Source organism: Rhamphochromis longiceps, linkage group LG13, assembly GCF_057381845.1.
Source record: "Rhamphochromis longiceps isolate RC_006_pf linkage group LG13, R_longiceps_female_GT1.1, whole genome shotgun sequence".
In the NCBI taxonomy this organism is placed as follows: Eukaryota; Metazoa; Chordata; class Actinopteri; order Cichliformes; family Cichlidae; genus Rhamphochromis; species Rhamphochromis longiceps.
In genome coordinates this window covers 19,977,769-19,997,155 of record NC_140569.1, presented here as the reverse complement: position 1 = coordinate 19,997,155, position 19,387 = coordinate 19,977,769, and the positions used below count along the sequence as shown (strand labels likewise).

Genomic DNA, 19,387 nt, shown 5'->3' with positions numbered 1-19,387 from the left:
AGATTTCTTTCCACTGTCCAAATCTGATGAAGAAAGAAGAAACACACGTGGAACGCTGTGTGTGGCTCCTCTCAGTGTCTTATGTTTGTCTCCTCTGCAAAGCCCATCAAAAGTAGATGGTCATCCTCCAGACTCTCCGCGACTGCAGCATCATGTGTGCCATGCTGCTTTGTTTTGCACCATCAAAGAATGCTATAGCAATCTCTGTCATGGAAACTATTACTAATCCATGATTATCCTCCGAGTTTTCGCTCTGTGCTCAACCACTTGCTTCAGGACATGCTTGCTATTTATCTCTGTGGCGAACCAGACAAGTGATCATGATAAATATGGCTTAATGCGTATGAGTTGACTAAAAATGACTCAGTATAGTTGAGCTTCAAAGTGATGGCACCAAATCAGATTAGATTAGATAGAACTTTATTAATCCCTCGGGTGGGTTCCTCTGGGAAATTCGATTTCCAAAAAAGCACAGCACCGACAGAAGTTACAGAGTTAAATCAGAGATTCTCATAGAGCTGTTTTATGTTGTCCTCACACAGTTACTTAAAATTTAGCAACAGCTGCCAGACGCTGTAAATGTTGGTCGATACGAGTAAGAAGCCAAATTTATAGTCATGTTTTTTGTAGAGGTGAGAATCAGCAAAGTGATAATAAAGACAAGCAAACCTTTCATTAATGTTACTTTTTAGCCCATTCACAAGTTTTAATATGCTGGCAAATGCGATGGCACTGTATGGGCAGATGACATAATGATGGTTTCATGCAGATATATGATTTTCCAATTTGGGCAAACCAGATTCATTTAGTTTATTAACAGACTTCAAACTGATTCATCCCTTCTCTTTTTTTAAAGGACAGGACATTGGAGTTCGTCCCAGATATAAATGTTAAATATTATGGGGTTGAGTTTTGTGCAAAAATGTCTTCTGATCACGAAGGAAAAAGAGGGCAATGCAAGAATCTGTTAAAAGGCCTTTATTCCCTTTGCCTGAGACTGTGGGGCCATATCATGGGAATCACTTACAGTGATGAACAGCCAAATACAAAGGAGGCTTTTAACTGATTTCAGCTGTCTTTGATCTGCCTTTTTCCCATATTATTGCCTAAAGGTGAACTTGTTAATAAAAAGAAGTTACAGAATTTGTTGTCATACTGAAGCATTTACATTTTCCATACAGAGAGAGATCTAATTAAAGGGGACAAGTCTCTGGAACAACACCAAGAGGTGGAGCGCCGTTCTTCTAAAACAAATTCCCTCATTTAGTGTTTTGATAATGGTTGGAGATAGCACTGATACGGGCAAAATAAGGATCGAATATGTCACCAATTTTCTAAGTAAATATATTTCTAAAGGTGCTATTGACATGAAATTCTCAGCAGATGCCTATAAGAACCCTTCCCATTCACACATGCAAAAAAATTATCAAACTATAGATCTCCATGCAATAATGAGAAATCAAACAGGGAACAAGTATTAAACACATGAAGAAGGGAGGTGCAAAAAAGCATTAAAGGTCACGAGCTGAAATCTATCAGCAGATATAAAGTATTCCTGCCACTTACTGCAAATAAATATCAGCTGCTTGGCCTATAAAAGGGTGTATCATTACCAAGGTGGTACACATTAAACATCTCGTGAAGGGTAAAACCAGTTACAGAAGAATTTTACACTACTGAAGGTTCTGGTGAGCACTGTCGGTGATAAAGAAGCATGTTGAAGACATGTTAACCCTAACCCATTTAAAGATAACTGAACAACATACAGACAAGCCTGTGAAATGCTGTGAGAATATAGTGTGGTCAGATGAGACCAAGATTCAAGTCTTTGAATGCCATAATACACGGCATGTTTGGAGGTCAAAGGCACTGCATATCACCCCAAAAACACCAAACCAACAGTGAGGTTTTGACTTGGGAGCATGATGGTGTGTGGCTGTTTTTCAGCATACGGCACTGGCGTGCTTCATATAACTGAAGAAAGGATGAATGGAAAAAAGTACCGAGGCATTCTTGATAAAAATCTGCTGCCATCTACCAGGATGATGAAGATGAAACTCGGGTGGACGTTTCAGCAAGACAATGATCTCAACCACACAGCCAGGGCAACTCTCCACCAACTGCGCTTAGAACTAAAGAAGCTTCTCGGATGAGAGGTGAAACGTCTACAGAAAACTTAAAGAAGTCCAGACAACAACATTCCTTTTCCTGTTGCACTGGGTCAGTAAAAACAATGGGTTGTGTAATAATTAACCAGTAAGAATAAAAGAAAATCTACACTCTGCTGCACAAAATTCTGGATATATTATGTGTGTGCACACTGTTGTACTAATCAGGAATCACTAGAAAAAGGCTTAGGGATAAGTGCTGTATCACAAGTCAGAAATCAATGAGGAGAGAACATAATTTTTGAAGCAACAATTGCACACAAGACTACATGAACACATTTATATACCTCAGAGACAGAATAGGTTGTTTCCTCAAGCAACATGTGAATGTTTGCCAAATAAAAGCTCAACAAAGACTCCTTTTGGGTTGGGATAAAAAATACTAGCACATGACTTTACCCAAGGAGACTGTGGTTTGTATCCTGTGCATGACCGTCTTTTGATTGAAAGATTCCAGCTATTTTTTGTTGTTGTTGATTATGCTCTTCTCCAGTCTCTTTTTGGTTGACCAAAACATCTTGGGTTGGTTTGGGAAAAGATCATAGTTTGTATTAAAATAGACCCCTTCACAATGTTTACCACATGTTTTTATAACCTTTCTGGAGGTTGGATGAAGTCGGCCCTATCTATCTATCTATCTATCTATCTATCTATCTATCTATCTATCTATCTATCTATCTATCTATCTATCTATCTATCTATCTATCTATCTATCTATCTATCTATCTATCTATCTATCTATCTATCTATCTATCTATCTATCTATCTATCTGTCTGTCTGTCTGTCTGTCTGTCTGTCTGTCTGTCTGTCTATCTATCTATCTATCTATCTATCTATCTATCTATCTATAGTTGCACCACCATCAGGGATTTTTCTGCTCCAATCCCTAACCCTGTTACAGTTTTTCTCAGTCGCTTTGGTGCGTTTCTCAGATCAGAATTGAAATTCTCATAACTATTAGTTCAACCTCCACAACACTCAGTCATTTGTGCACATCATAGTAGCAATTTCTCCTCTCTCTGAACAAACTGCAAATGATTTTGGACATGAATCAGTTGCTTCCATACATTTCCCTGCTGCTTTCTGACATTTCCATTTGCTTATGTCATGTCAGTCAAAAGTAATCATACCTATGGATGCTGAATAGTCGTTCCCAATAAAACTAATAGTCATACATCCATTGCTTGAGTCATCACACACAAAATTGTTGAACTAGTTATCACATGCCAAATATTGGCCATCTGTCAAGCAAATCCTATACCTTTCTGTATCATTGTTCCTGGAAATGTCTCCGAAATTGAACAATTGATCTCGGGTGAATTACAGCTGTCACTCATGAGGAGGCGTGTGAAAGTTTAGTTGTAACCAATGACAAACAACATGTTCACTGTCGCTTATGGATGAATCCTGTGAATCCCCAATTGGCAAGCATATATAAACTGTGCAGGAGCTAGTGTGTACCATTTCTACACTTCTGTGACACAAAATGGAAGGTCAGCACCGTGGAAGAGGGGTGAGGAAGGGGAGGAAGGGGAGGAAGGGGAAGGGGAAGAGGGAGAAGAGGCAGATATAGGCGGATTCCTAATGAAATAAGGGCTACAATTGTGGACCATGTTGTCAATCACGGCCTCACCATGGAGGAGGCTGGTCGAAGGGTGCAACCCAATATTGGAAGAACTACTGTCAGTTCAATCATTCAAACATTCCGTAGGGAAAACAGGTATGCAAACAGTAATACACTGTACTGTACTGTGCCATCTCAGACACATCACATGTTACTGTACTGTATTTGCAATTTCACAAAAAGTTTACTCTGCACCACATAGGATTGTAAGACAACCTCGCGGAGGCGGAAGAGGGCCCCTTTTTACCCCACAGCAAGAAGAAGCCATTTGTGCAATGGTCATTGCAAACAATGCAATAAAGCTGAGAGACATACAAAGCGCTGTCATAGAGAATTACACGGTATTTGGCAATATTGAATCTGTTTCAATTTCAACAATTGACAGAGTACTCAAGACAAATGAAATCCACATGAGCAAATGGCCTTGCTAGCAGCCATGGATGCAGCATGTGACGACATCACAGCAGGGTCCTGCAGAGGATGGATTCGCCACTCCAGGAGATACTTTCCTCGCTGCATTGCGAGGGATAACATCTGTTGTGATGTAGATGAAAATATGTGGCCAGACAGACAGGAACGTCTGGATGTGCCAGAATGATTTACTGTACTGTTACATGTGCTGTTTATTGTTCACATTAGTGCACAGCTCTACCAAATGGGTGATTTTATGTTTACATGTATTCTACAGTGCACAAGTGACTGTAGCATATTTTTCTTTTGCACAATTCTGTAGGATTACAAACACTTCTACACAATGGAAATGTGAAACGTACGTATTCAGTGTCTCAGTTACTCCCAAGACTCCCATAACATCTACAGTGACTTTACTGCACATTTCAGATGGCTGTACAGGTAGGCCATAGTGCTGTCGTCAGCATTTTCAGGTGTCACCAATTGTTTTTGCAATGGGAAACACTGAAATTATAAACTGTCATAGTGGAAACATGACAATGCCATTTGACTATCTTGTTCATAAAGATGGTGTCAAGACTTTTCATTTTGATGGCACTGACAGTTTCATTGACATGGATACTTGCTTTTGAGGTATGGATAATCAATTCTGTGCATGTGACGTGCTTTTGCAGGCTATCCACTAGGTTTTGCAGTTTGCACTAATTGTTTTGGGAAATGCACTAACTGCTGTGCAAATGTTAATGGTGTTCTGAGAAACGCACCAAAGCGACTGAGAAAAACTGTAACAGCTGTACAATAACCATGGCTACAGTAGCTGAGTCTGTGTAGTTTTATTTGAAGGAAGAAATCTGTCCATTTTGTATTACACAGGGTGGTAATTGTTGATCATTTTTAGCCTTTTAGTAGATGTTTGCATTATGATCTGCATTACTGAGCATTTGTAGATATAAATGACATGTTATTGTCATAAAATTTAAATGATAATAATAATGGATTGCATTTATATAGCGCTTTTCGGGGCCCTCAAAGCGCTTTACAATTCCACTATTCATTCACTCTCACATTGGTGGAGGCAAGCTACAGTTGTAGCCACAGCTGCCCTGGGGTAGACTGACAGAGGCGAGGCTGCCATATCGCGCCATCGGCCCCTCTGGCCATCACCAGTAGGCAGCAGGTGAAGTGTCTTGCCCAAGGACACAACGACCGAGACTGTCCGAGCCGGGGCTCGAACCAGCAACCTTCCGGCCAACTCTTTGAGCCACGATCACCCTATTTGATTGGATGCTATTGATGGGATGCTTGTAGGTCAACATAGGTAAAAAACAAAACAAACAAACAAAAAAGCAGGCCATTTTAACCCATCTCTATGTGGTTGCCAAGTATCATGATGGTGCCATAATATTTCTTGTATAACTTGTGTAAATATCAATGATGATTTAAAAAAGGGGTACTAAAATGTGAAAACAGGTCACTTTTAGCCAAATGCTAGGTGGTTGCACAGAATTATGATGACATCATGATACATGGTATAGATGAGAACCCTCAGAAACCTAAGATGCAACATTGTGCAAAGTTTTACTGCTCAAATCCTGATCATGTAGGAGCAGTTTGCAGACAAACAAACAAACAAACACACAGACAACAGTTTTGTGTATTAAAGTAAGATTAATCAAATACGACTTATTTATTATTTCATGCTTTCCGTAAAACAGCTTATCTTAAGTGTCCTGTGCCATTTAATTGAATAATCTCAGATCAGATATTTCCAGATATGACCACTGACTAGATTTCTTCTAGCATAAATACACATTCTCCTCTGTGGTTTCTTTGATGATCATCTCCTGTTGGTTACAAACTAAAGAGACAGGAGATTACTCAGCATTGGAAAGTCTGGTCTCACCAGAAGGCTGGCCACTCCCAGGTTCCCAGCACCAAGTTAGTATATGCCTGTGTGATCCACCAGAGTGTGCTGAGGCGTCATCAAGGAACCACTGCTGCTCTTAGCGTAAGATGACATTTCTATTTTTAGACATTTTATCACTGTGCTGTCTACCAATTTGGTTTACCCTATAGAGAGGGGGATAATGTATAGAGTAGTATAAGAAGAATTGTGCAGTTTCCTTTTTAATTCTTGATGTAATTACAAATGAAGAATAATCAGAAATAGAAGTGTGGAACGCTGGCCTTTTTAAAAATCAAATCTAGTTTTATTTAGCATTACAAATCCTCATTATTACTGGTAATTAACATGATAGGAATCTTACTTTAACTGCTTAAGTACATCTACTTGTATTAAATAACTTCAATAAATTTCACATAATGAAATTAAATGTTAGTATTCCAGTTGTTTTAATGCAAATGAGACATTTTTGAGTTTTTCTTGCATTGTTTTGGCTATATCTACAGTTGCAAAGGTTAATTTTATGCTGCACTATAAATCTGTTGTGATGCACTATTCTGTATTTTGCTCTCTGAGTTCCAGCCTTGCACAGATTTACGACTGTATGCATTTGTCTTCAAGGCAAAGTTTAAAAACTGTGTTGTTCTGTACAGTGTGTCAGGCTTTTTGGAGCCTCTAGCTGCTGTTGTTAGTTGATGCAGAGCAGGCTGCCCCTGAGTACAAACATGATAAAACATGTTAGTGTGGATCAAAATGAAATCTGCCTGCTCTGCAGATAACAGATTAAGTTGTGCATTTCTAATGACTTCCAGCTGTCTGTGCAGAGAAAAGCACTGCAGTAGCTTTTCACACCTTGTTCATTGCCGACTTGTATAACATGATCTGCTGCCCCATTGAGTGGTGAATTGGAGTGAGTAAGGGGGGATTCAAACAGGGGTAGTGCAAAGTATTGCTGAGCACTCTTGATCCTGGTGAGGGTACCATGGAAGAATACAATATGTGTGACTCAGTGCAGCAAAAATTGTATGCTGCTTGTCCTGCAGAAAACTCCATGTTCTCTGGTTATGCCTTAAGCAACAATCCAAACCCTCAACACTTGGAAAGAAGTTCTGCTCATTACTATTATTTTCCCTTTGGACTGTTGGAGATGGGTTGTCTGGTTCACTATTTCATGCTCTCCTTATCTGCTTCTCTTTCCACCCATGGTAATTGAGGGTGGCTGCGGGCCAGTAAAAGTCCGGAGTGAGGGGGGCCGGTTTGAGAGGAAGAAGGACAGAAACAGAGGAGAGCTTCTAGAAAGGGCAGGCTTTCATTCAGCAGTGAAACATGTGCACTTCTCGCGAAATCCACTTTCTGTGAATCTGGGGCTGTGAACAGTATTGATCACTGGCTCTCAATGAGAGGATTAATGGGAATTCAGACAAGTGCTTGGACGCTTACTGGTAACTTTTGACTTCCTTTCTGTTTTTACTGACTTAAAGATGCTGTTGTGCTGTATAGGTTTTTTGTGTGCATAGCAAAACAACTGTTTGCTAATTTCAAAGTGTTTGTTCATGATCACTGACATTCACATGTTGACATGATTTTCAGTCTGCTGTGTGCTATAACGTGGTAACATTGCTCAGATTTGACTGCTTAGTTTGGTGTACTAGACTTGTTGCAGTTGCATATTGAAGACATTAAATAAGTTATCAGTCCCTTGTTTATGAAACTATCCTAAAAGAATGAATGGGATTCATCTCAGGATTTTTTTTCCTGGCAATTTCTCCTCTCATAAAATGTTTTTTTCTGTCATATTTCTCAAATCTTTGCAAACATTCTGGATAATGCATCACTGCACTGCATGTATTGTACTCGTGCACTTTTTTTTTTAAACATATGTAAGAATTGCATGCATGTCAAGCACAGTCATCTTCATAAATAAGGAATGAACTCATTTAAAATGGAGATGTTTGCTGAAAAGCTATAGGACCTCTATGAGCTAACGTTTTACAACGCATTATTTAACTGTTTGGATTAGTTGAACAGATTTCCACGCAGAACAACTGATAGGGTTTGGCTTTCCCTTGTTGCTTGAAGAATTTGGCAGCAATAAATCCCCTCGATCTTGGCAAGTGCTGCACATGCTGAACAGCAGTTGTTGTTTCTGGAATGGAACAACTTCCTTTAGCCAAATTTGCAGCAGATAATTTTAACTTCAGCAATTCACGTGGAGTTAAAGTCTGCAGTTGCATTGCGCACACTACAGAAACAAGACAAATAGAAAAATGTGTTAATTTTCTCCCGTTGCGAGCTTAGTAATAAAAAGTGCTATCATGGCCACATTTCAAGTAAGGTGTAATTATTAAGCTTAAAATATGAGGTCTGATACTCTCATTAGTATCTGTGATGACTCAGTGTGTGTCGCCCACCCTGAACAAGTGAAATGTTATCTGGGGAAATGTGAGATATCATTTGTTCAGCAGCTTTCTGAACAGCATTTCCAGCTGGAGCTAAAGTGCTACTAAACTAAGCTTCACAAAAATTCTATTAAAGTGGAATAAAATGCAACAAACAACAGATTCAGCACAGAATGAGTGTCTTGTGGTAGCTATTTTAGACCTTTTAACTTAGTTTTATTTAATCCTCTGCATACCAGCTTCACTGTTGAGACCACCAAAAACAAAAGCTGGAGGTTAATAGCGTCTGTGCTGCCTCCAATAACACAAGAGATCAGTGCGCCAGTGGGATGATTACCTGCAACACGAGTGCACCTGTTAACTCTGCTACATTATGCATGAAGGATGATGGCACGGCACGTGCAACGTTGTTTTTTTTTATCCCTCGATGAAGGATGACTCCCTTCATCATGACTACATGTGTCTGGTCACCGTCCACAGCTGGAATTTGACTGTCTGATGGCGCAAATCATTTCCATGTGGCTCGAGCAGAGGTGTAGAAATACTCGGTTTGAGGAAAGTCAGTTGAGGGGAAAGTCATCCTGGCTGGACGCTGCCAGTGAGGGGGTTTTCCAGCAACCTCCTCCAGCTCTCTAGCGGGGGAAAAAAATTCTGAGGAAAACGGCTTGCACAACGACGGCAGCTTAACGCCTCCTTCAGCTGGTGTCACTTCCACGCTGACTTTACACAGTGGAAAAACTTAGTTATGTTAAAGAGTGTGACCGCTCTTTGCCCGCACAGGAATAAAAATACTCGTGAGGCCAGGGGTCATATCCTGCTCCGTGTGTTCGTTGACCTTCACATGTCACAATTAAAAGCTTCAAAAAGGTATATGGTCAGTTTTTTCCCATCAAATTCCTTCCACAAGGCCTGAGTCTTTTACTGCATGCGGCATATCTGGTCCTCATTTGTAACCGCTTCCTTTCAGCATGTCAGCAGTTTCTTTCTTTCACGTGTTGGGAACCACTTTAACGGATGATTTAATACAAGAGCCAGAGAAGCAACACACAGTTGTATGTTGCACTCTCTAGTTCATTATGCTAAATATAAAAACAAAACTTTCATCGTTTTACGGTGTTGTTCATATGTCTATTAGAACAAACATAATGATCACTGCACTGCAATATAATGCAACCGCATTAGTGCTTACTTGTAAAATATACTAAAAAAATACAGACACGTATTTTTTTAGTATTAAGTACTGTTAAAAGACAAACTCTGCTTTGTGCACTTGCCTTGAAACTGCTTTATTTCAGTATCATTCAATGACATTGTTGTGCAGGTGGATAAGTAGAGGCTGGGAAGTGAGATCACAATGGAGTTTGTCAATTAGTTAATAAATTGTCAGCACAAGTGAGGCTAATGTAGCAGAGCCAGAAAAGTGATGAATAAGCCGAAGAGAGTTTAAAATAATATGGAAGAAAAACAAAAGTGATTAATCATAAGTGCAAAACACTTTAGCAGGCATCTCCCCAAACTTTCATTCTCTATGTTCATTTCTGCCAAAACTTTAAACATTTTGCCAGAGTGTACAATAACCTTACTCTTAAGAATGACCCACCTGACAACATAACTGCTGTACGTCTTTAGCAGCATGTGGCAGACACCGGTTAACATTTCTCCATGTGCTGATGGGAAAGAAGGAAGAGGAGGAGGGAAAGTGTGGGAGTGAAGCTTTTCTGGGCAGGCGTCTTGTATTTGGGCCAAGGGTGGGCAGAGATTGGCAAATGGCAGCAGATTTGAGGAAACAGCTGATAATCCCACAGGAAACACTGAGCACTGGTTTTCAGAGCAGTTGTGGTCAGAGGTCCAATAAATTGTTTACTTGGTGAAGCTGACAGAGCCATGTGAGGATGTGGTTGATGAGGCTCGAAGGGAAAATGCTTAGGTGTACTGAGGCGGCGGAGGCTGTGCGGTGAGATCGGAAAAATATTGTGCGCCACATGAAGGAAGGATGCGAGGGAGATGTGAGGAGATTAGTGGTGCTTATTAGTAAATATGGAATTTCTGGAGTCACGCGGGAATTGTGGCAGCATTGGAGCGAGGAAGTGAATGTAAGCAAATACAGTATAACAGGGTTTATACCTGATGGCAGCAGTGCGAGTCAGTCATGTCGTATTCTGGGTGGCTACTGAGTAGTGCTGTCAACAGAGCATGATACCCTGGAGCTTTTCCTTTTGCGGTTTAGCACTCTAGGAAAAGCGTAGTGTGAAAACTTATCCTGCATTATGTCACAATTACATTACCTTATGTGTGGCTGATGCCAAAACTTTTTGGCTTAGGGTTAGTGTAACTTTAAGATACCAGTAATAGCATTCTACTTTGAATTTAAAGCTGCTCCAACTAATATTTATTTTTAACGTGAAATAAATCAAGTACCCAACTTTAATGTGAAAATGTCACTTTCAAGGATGAATTATTAGCTGACTCTGCAGTATCTCGGCTCTTTGCATCTTTTTAAGGTCATTGTCTTTCTGTTTTTTCCCCCTACAACTTTATTATTTCAGTTCATTAGCAACACAGTGCGATATCTGCCGATCACCCCATCTGTTCTCTGCTTAACTTGGGCCTCAACCTGACAACAAAGTTTACAGTATAGTTTCTGATAATGGACCCAGACAGCTTGACGAGACATTGATCTCTAGTAATATCTGTGGCGGAGACAGTTCTAAAAAAGAAAAAGCACAAGGGGATAAACATTAAATGCATAACTAGAGTATGAATCATTAATTCACGGAATTGCCATGACCTCAAAGCGTAAATGCTGCACAGTTGCTTCTAATTTGCATGTGTACACAAAGCTTGAATCATTCATCATCATTTTGAAAAACCTATTATGTGGCCAACATCCTTGTCATAACTTAAGGTATTGCACACCCTGTATAATCACCTACATGTGGTTTGGGGGTGAGCCAAAATAAATGTCAGCCAAGCATTTAATAATAACAATAATAACTGGGAAAACAATAGCCTGAGTCATTAACTTTTTTCAAGGCAAGAAATACACAGTGACCATGTCATAAATACATGCATTGTCCATTTGTTTTTCTGTGCTATACAAAGCATATTTTTCCCTTTTCCTGTAGGTGCAAATTTGGAACTAGTTACTGCTCCGTAATGGGTTACAAATCAACATCCATGCATTGTGTGTTAAGATGCCTGTGCTTCATGCTTCTCCATTTCTTTAGTGCGGCTCAAGATGAAGACCTAAGAAGTAAGAATGCTTCTGTCTTCATTTATCACATGTAACGCATTGCATATCTAGTAGCTGTTCAACTAAATATGATTTATTAAAACGTTTTTTTTTGCATTGCTAATTGTGCACTTCTTGTCCACTTCAGGTTGTAGGACTGCACCATGTGATTTGGTCTTTATTCTAGATGGCTCGTGGAGTGTTGAAGATGTCAATTTTGAAATAGTGAAGCGATGGCTAGTCAACATAACGACGAGCTTCAATGTCGGGCAGAGGTTTACCCAGGTTGGAGTCGTCCAGTACAGTGACAGTCCCCATTTAGAAATACCTCTGGGGAAGCACTCCACCAACAGAGACCTCATCAAGGCGATGGAGTCCATTGAATACAGGGGGGGTAACACAAATACCGGGGCAGCTATTGAGTTTGCTACAGACAGACTATTTGGCCTCTCTGAGCGAGCGAGCGTTTCCAGAATTGCTGTTGTCCTCACAGATGGGAAGTCTCAAGATGAGGTTCTGAAAGCTGCTGAGGCAGCGAGGAAAAAAGGAGTAATCCTGTTTGCAATTGGTGTTGGTCCAGAGACAGAAAAGGATGAGCTGAGGGACATTGCAAACAAGCCATTTTCAACTTATGTCTTCTCTGTTGAGGACTACAAAGCTATTTCCAGGATCAGGCAGGTCATAAGACAGAAACTATGTGAAGGTAAGCAGCTGTTGATTGTTGTCTGTGTTTTTCTTCTCCAATATGATGAAGTTAAATGTGTTCAAATGTTACTCTCGTGCTAGTAGTATAGTGTTTTTTCTTAATATAATAAAGAACTCCATTTGTCATCCAGCCTCTTGTTCTGTCCTTTTTATTGCGTTTCTCTGTTACAGAGACTGTTTGTCCCGCCAGAATTCCTATAGATTCCCGTGACGAGAAGGGCTTTGATATCTTGTTACATTTAAATCTGGCAAAAAAAGCAAAGAACACTCAAGGGACGTTTTATGGCTCTAAGGCCTATCAGGTGACGTCTCGTGTTGACTTGAGTGAAGCTACACGGTAATTATGGATGCTTTTCTCTTTTCTTTATCATCTTTATGTATGACAAAGTATGACACGCTGACCATCTTCTATTTATTCTATTTTTCAGGAACCTTTTTCCTGATGGCCTGCCTCCTTCATATGTTTTCGTGGCCACATTGAGGTACAAAGGATCACTTGCAGAAGAGGAGTGGGACCTGTGGAGAGTACAGACACGAGATGGTAAACCTCAGATGGCGGTAACTTTAAACGGTTTTGACCACACCGTCATGTTCACAACAACCAGCAAGGCACCAAATGGGATTCAGACTGTTACTTTTTCACAACAGACAGCAAAGGTAGGTAACACTGTGTAAAGGCTGTATCCTCTGTTGTTTTGTAAGAGCTTTATTAAGTCAAAATAACTGTTGTGGTGTCATCAGTTTAAGTTCTCTTTGCCTTTCAAGACAGCTCCAGCTATTTCAGAGAACATGAGGATGTTTAAGAGGAAGACAGGCTAATTCAAAACAGATTTGCATTATGGGAAAAGAGGTAAAGCCCATTTAGAAGCCATACAAGTGGCTAAAAGTTGGGCTAGCTCAGCTTCTAAGGGTTTCATTTGGACCATTCTGGTTCAATCTGTCTCTTGTACCTGTAATAGTTTTCTAGTTTTTACTGATGCTTTTAAGCTGTACTGGGTCATTTATCTTCTCTTCATGTTTTTGTACAACACAACAAAACAAACAGGTTAGAATATACAATAAATGCGATTTCTTTTTCAGACAGAAAGACAAAACATGATCCCCACTGGAGTTAAGTCATAAGTGCAATACATACATGAAATCTTCTTTCTCGCTGAAACACCTGATCAAAATGATGATCTTGGTTCTCACTTTTAGGTCACATCTCAAAACTGCCTGGCAGCACTTTGCTGTTGTTTGTTTATAAAACTGTGCACATCCTTAAAACTGAAGTGGAAAAATGTCCTAAATGAGTATTGTGAGATTGTATGGTAGCTATGACTGCCAAACAATCCTTATTAAAGTGTGTAAGGGTCAAAATCTAATCCTGATGCCAGCTTTGTATAGCTTTGAAGAAGATGAAACTGTTGCAAAGCAATGTACACAAAGTTTTATTTTAAGTTTACCTATTATGCTCTTCTTTATAGTTTGCCATATACTCACTCACTTGTTGTTCAAACCTTCTGTTTGTGAGGGGCAGCCAATGAGAAAAAGACTGTTTTCAGACAGTGAGGGGCTGTTTAAAGGCCCAAACTGTGAATCATGCAGAGCTAATCTTCTAGAGTCCAAGAAAAAGAAAAAACAACACAGATCTGGCAGTGAGCATAATAGGTTCCCTTTTCATGTGTTTATCATCACACTAGGTTGTTTTAATGTGTTTTGGCTATTCTTGTTTTTTTTCTATGATAAATGAAGCTGTTTGATGAGAAATGGCACCAGCTACGTCTGCTGGTCACCGAAGAGGATGTCACTCTTTATGTTGATGACTTGGAAATTGAAACCTTATCACTGGAGCCCCCTGTTGGCATTTTCATCAATGGAAAAACCCAAGTAGGAAAATATGTCAGAAAGGAAACAACAGTGCCAGTAAGTCTATGAGCATTTGTTTAATGAGTAGCTAAGCAAACTCAGTGCCGATATATGTTTTTAACTAGATCACATAATACCATGCAGTTTACTGCTACCTCCTAGGAGACATGTTTAACTCCGTGGGTGATAAATCCTTGGCAAAAATGAACCCTTTTGTTCACATGGTCTTATGAATCGTTGTTTTATTTGTCTCAGTTGGCACCATTTGCACTAAAAATGTTGTATTAGTAGTGCTGTGTTGTAATTTGCTCCATAGATAGATATATGGAGGTCAGTTCTCAGTGAGCCAACAATAATCACACTGAAAAGAAGAATAGATGTGCTCTGCACTCTAGATGTTTTCATTCTTATTTTCAGTTTGATGGAACACAAACAGTTACATAAAGGAGCCCGAGGCCCATATGCATGATATAGATGTGCAGGTTTCTCATGTCACCGTTGTGCCGCAGTGTTAGTTAATGCAATAAGATTCACCAGAACTAAAACAAGACACGTGAAGAACTGGGAAGCATGAGAAAATCCTTTGTTTTGAAAGAATACCAACTTTTATTCATTCAACATTCCTGGGAATATATTCACATGAACCACAATATTAAACACAGTGAATGTTTTTCTATGTGCTTATCCATTGTCATAAGGACCATGAATTTCTGAGCTATTTAACAATGTCAGTCATGGTATTATTTCTGAATAAACACACCTGTAATTGAAAAAACATTTTTGTTATTGAGTCTTTATAAACACAGAAAGATAAAACCGGCCAATTTACACTAACATTATAAGTAAAAATAGTCATCCAACTAGAAATTATATTATTATATTCAAACCTATTTAGGTTTAAAGTCAGTGCCATTATCAAAGCTATGTGTTGATCTGGGGTTTTTTTTTTTTAATGTAAATTATTATTATTATGCTCTCATGGTAACTGAAGTGACGCAGTCCCTGGGACCTCCTGGAGACGTTTCACTACCAGCACAACAAACCAAATAACCAAATAATGGAAGAATAGCGTAACAACACTGCAGAGCATTTGTGCACACTGAGGGAGGTCTGGCAACATGTAGCAGCTCAGCAGCCAATCAGGGCACTTATTTTTCTTCAGCAGTTATACAATAGCTGTTACAATTCATTAGTGGCAAAGCACCGATAAAACTAAAATAAGTATCACGTAATTGGCCACATATTACAATCTGTTTGTCCCCAATATCGGAAGTTTTGTTTCTAACAACAACCTCTTCCTTTAATTTTTTTTCCCAGTTTGAAATTCAGAAACTTCGCATTTACTGTGACCCTGAGCAGAACAACCGGGAGACTGCTTGTGAAATACCTGGAGTTGTAAGTATATGAGTCTGCTTGGCCCAACACCTGTTTTTCCATCCAAAAGATAACGTACTTTCACCTACTTTTCACCTCTCCTAATTACATCTGCTTCTGCTCTGCAATGCGCCCCGTGATGGCGCAGCCAAAGATTTCATCCTCAGTTAACTCCACACCTCAGACTGTACAGTGATGCTTTCTTTCCTGTTATTTCATCAGTAGTCCGTTGCAGCGTTACAAGCGAAGGTGTAAGCTCAGCATATTAATTTTAAGACACATCTGTTCATGCGGAGAATAATTTGCTGGAGGAGGACCCGTGGCTCAGCTTCAGAGATGTTGCACTATATTTTTTATTGCCTGCTGGCTCTAACTGTGTTTGCAAAGCAGTGGCCCGTTGTTGGCTTGGGATTTGCTACAACCGCAAAAGCCAGTGCCAAATAACTGTTTTTCATGTGAAGCTGTTGGATAAAAATATCAAAAGAGACAAGATGAGAAGCCTAAAATTACAAATGCTTTCCAAGTATCGCTACTTCTCTCCTCTCTCTGTGTGTGCTTTTCAGTGGTTTGTTTGGAATCTCCAGGATTGGTCATCAATTTTCTTTTGAATGGAGGCTCTCCGACACCTACATATCTAGTGTACATATGCAAGTAGGCTAGAGCTAAACATAGTGAAGCTGTTTATATCATGTTATCAACTCTATTTTACTATTTTTAGAATTCTTAAAAAATTTAATTAAAAATGACAAGAACAATTCATATGTAAGGATGTTATTTATTCATTTGCTCGACCACAGGGGATTGTAGGGTTTTTCACTTACGATGTAGAGCGCCTTGAAGTATTTGTTTGTAATTTGGTGCTATAGAAATAAAACTGAATTGAACTGAATTTTTAAAGCCTGTACTTGTCGTTCACCTTCTGATTTTTGAGAATGTGTTGTTTTTCTCTGTTTTGCATCCTTTGAATATATATCCCTCTCTCATGGTTTGCAGCTTTAAAGTGGTTTCAAGAAATCGTGATGCATATTTTCAGTTTTAATGAGAAAGACCAAATAACCCAAAGACTAAACCTTAATATCAGAGCTTTGCAGATTATGTTTAGTGTGTGGCTGTGATTTCTTGTTATGCTTGGTTATTACAGTGCTCTGATCGCGTTGAACCGACTCCAGAACCTTGTGTTTGTCCTCCTGGACCTCCCGGACAACCAGGAATGAAGGTCAGTTTTTTTTTCTGTCTCTTTCCTCACAGTCTTTGCCTTTTGTCGTTTTGCTTTGCACACAGTATCTAACCATGAGATCGCTCAGACACCCTATTGCCCTGTTCATATTAAAAAAGAGCTGAATCTAGTCACAAGATCTTTCTTTGCCTGTGTGCCAACACTGCAGACACATTGACTTTGTTCCTGCTTTGGCATACATTGTTGCCTTGTCCAGCCCCTCAGTGTCCAGACTGCTCATTAAATATTTGCTTTAAGCTGTAGCGGACTGAAGAGATTAATTATCACAAAAGCAACTTTATCTTTAACAGTATGAATTTATGTGTAAACTCAGGAATGACAAACTGTATTAGGGCAGAACTCAAACCTTCCCTCTCTTATAGCTCAGCCTTAGTGAACTGTGTGCAGACATCCTGTAAATGACGAGCACACGTTGCACTTCACCAACAGATCAGATCCTACTAGCTTGTGAAAACAGATTGTGTCAGAAACGGTGCTGAGTGGGAAGTTTTAGCACTTTAAGCTCTTAAGCACACAGTTACCTGCTGAAAACTAACAGTATTATAATTTATGGATGCACCAAGTGGTCTTTTTTTCTCCAGTGAGGCTTGCTATGGTGTGTTTGTGTGTGTAAGTTTGTCTTGTAAGGACATGTACGGAGTATTGTACTTTTGTTTTTTCTTAAACCAAACCAGACTGCTGTCAAAGATAAATACTGGGTGCAATGGAAAATTACCAAAGTGGGAAATAAAACCTACATGTTTGCCATTATTGATCACAGGGTATCAAAAAGCCCCGGTCATAAAAGCCGTTATACAAGGACCTCAGAGAGATATAAGCTTGGCAAAAGACTCTCTTTGTTAATGTTTGTGTTTATAAGGTCACCGGTATGCTTTTATTACATTTACTAATAGATCCAAAATGCTGGGAACATTGCTGGCGTGCAGATGTTCTTTAAGACCCCACATGGTGCATCTTACATTAGATAAACAAGCCTGCTAAGCATTCTTTATAGATAAATTAAATCAACACTGTGAGAAAGTTTACTGTTACCGGAGGTGTGTTAAATGGATTACTTTACTGCTTTGAGACTGCATGATACAGTTTTAATCACACATGGTTGAATAACGTCATTCCACTTTCTTTAGGGAGAGCAAGGAAGCATTGGTATTCCTGGTCAGCCTGGTCCTCCTGGTGCTGATGGTAAGCCTGTGAGTACTACATAGTTCAATATACAAACATAATCACCAACAGCAGCATCCACAGCAGCTTTTGAGAAAGCCAGTTGAGTATCTGTGTCCAGTAGATCATAACGGTTTTCTTCTTATTCATTATATGTGGTCAGGACTGCTTCAGAATGTTAAAACACACTGGTAAATGTGCTTACTTTCTTAATTTTCCAGTGGTTAAATAAGAAACATCTTTGCTTATAGCAGCACTGGCAACATGGTGGTGATTTTGTGTGATGAAAACTATCCAAAAGTAAACCACATGTTCTACAGCATGATCAAAAACTCAGAAAAAGCATCTGCCCGCAGCCTAGAATCACCCAGAGAGCATGCACACAGTGGAGGGGATTCAGATGTTTAAACAAACGTGTGCATCTCTTGTCTTTTTTTTTTTCATTTCAAGGGTATCCCTGGGCTTAGAGGAATTCCAGGTTTCCCAGGTTCGCCGGGAATTAAGGTAAATCAATAACCAGTGGATGAAAAGTCAGTGATAAGATAGTGTTGAAAATTTAAAGCTGCTTTCATTTTCCTTGTTTTAAGGGGTCACGTGGACCAGATGGGTACAAAGGAGAGCAAGGGAGGCCCGGTGTTTCGGTAGGAAGGTCAAATAACACTTTGTGGTGTCACGCATGATTTTGTGGCGACTGATAGACATTTTTTTTAAACACAAGTTTATTCTTTCAGGGTGAGAGGGGTATTCCTGGGTTACCGGGGCCACCTGGACAACCAGGCGAGAAGGTGCTGATGTTATTTATTATTTTCAGCTGTTGCCTCATTTCTATTCATTAATATAGTATCTAGATCCAGTTCCTTATATTTCTGTAGAAATCAGCTCAAGCATGGAAACTCTGCTATAGCTGGAAGGGAAAAAAAGAACAAGAAACGATAGTTAAAAGTAGAAAAACACATTGAATTTTCAAGCTAAATCTTTTTTTTATGAGATCAAATGTAGGATTGAGAGGAAATCCCTGCTAGACACATCAACTTTGAACATTGTTGCATCAATCACTCCAGAAGCCATATGTTTTGAAGATAAAGCAGATCCATTGGGAGAGTAAAAAGTACAGCATCTATAGTGTGGAACAAGAGAGCAGAGAGAGCAGGAGGGTCATCGGAGACCTTTTAAATGTGTTCATATTTCCTGACTTTTGTACCTCCATTTCCTAGGAACGTTAAAAAAGAGAACCGGGGGTGCATCTTCTTTCCTCTTGGTGTCTTGTTCAGCCCGAGTTGCATCTTCTCCTTGCTTTTTAGTCTATAACTACAATATTTAAGGT

At 39.5% G+C, this 19,387-nt stretch overlaps 1 protein-coding gene across 1 annotated transcript in view; it reads left to right on the top strand.

Annotated features, from left to right (window-relative positions):
* The first annotated feature begins 7,386 nt into the window (after window positions 1–7,386).
* Window positions 7,387–19,387, top strand: part of col21a1 (collagen, type XXI, alpha 1) — a 30,111-nt gene continuing 18,110 nt past the window's right edge. The window contains exons 1-12 of the mRNA XM_085428328.1: window positions 7,387–7,549; window positions 11,632–11,759; window positions 11,887–12,441; window positions 12,615–12,780; window positions 12,872–13,100; window positions 14,178–14,348; window positions 15,609–15,686; window positions 16,807–16,881; window positions 18,030–18,092; window positions 18,514–18,567; window positions 18,651–18,704; window positions 18,795–18,848. Coding sequence (XP_085284454.1) covers window positions 11,663–11,759; window positions 11,887–12,441; window positions 12,615–12,780; window positions 12,872–13,100; window positions 14,178–14,348; window positions 15,609–15,686; window positions 16,807–16,881; window positions 18,030–18,092; window positions 18,514–18,567; window positions 18,651–18,704; window positions 18,795–18,848 — 1,596 coding nt within the window. The 5' untranslated portion in view covers window positions 7,387–7,549; window positions 11,632–11,662. The remainder of the gene's footprint in view (window positions 7,550–11,631; window positions 11,760–11,886; window positions 12,442–12,614; window positions 12,781–12,871; window positions 13,101–14,177; window positions 14,349–15,608; window positions 15,687–16,806; window positions 16,882–18,029; window positions 18,093–18,513; window positions 18,568–18,650; window positions 18,705–18,794; window positions 18,849–19,387) is intronic.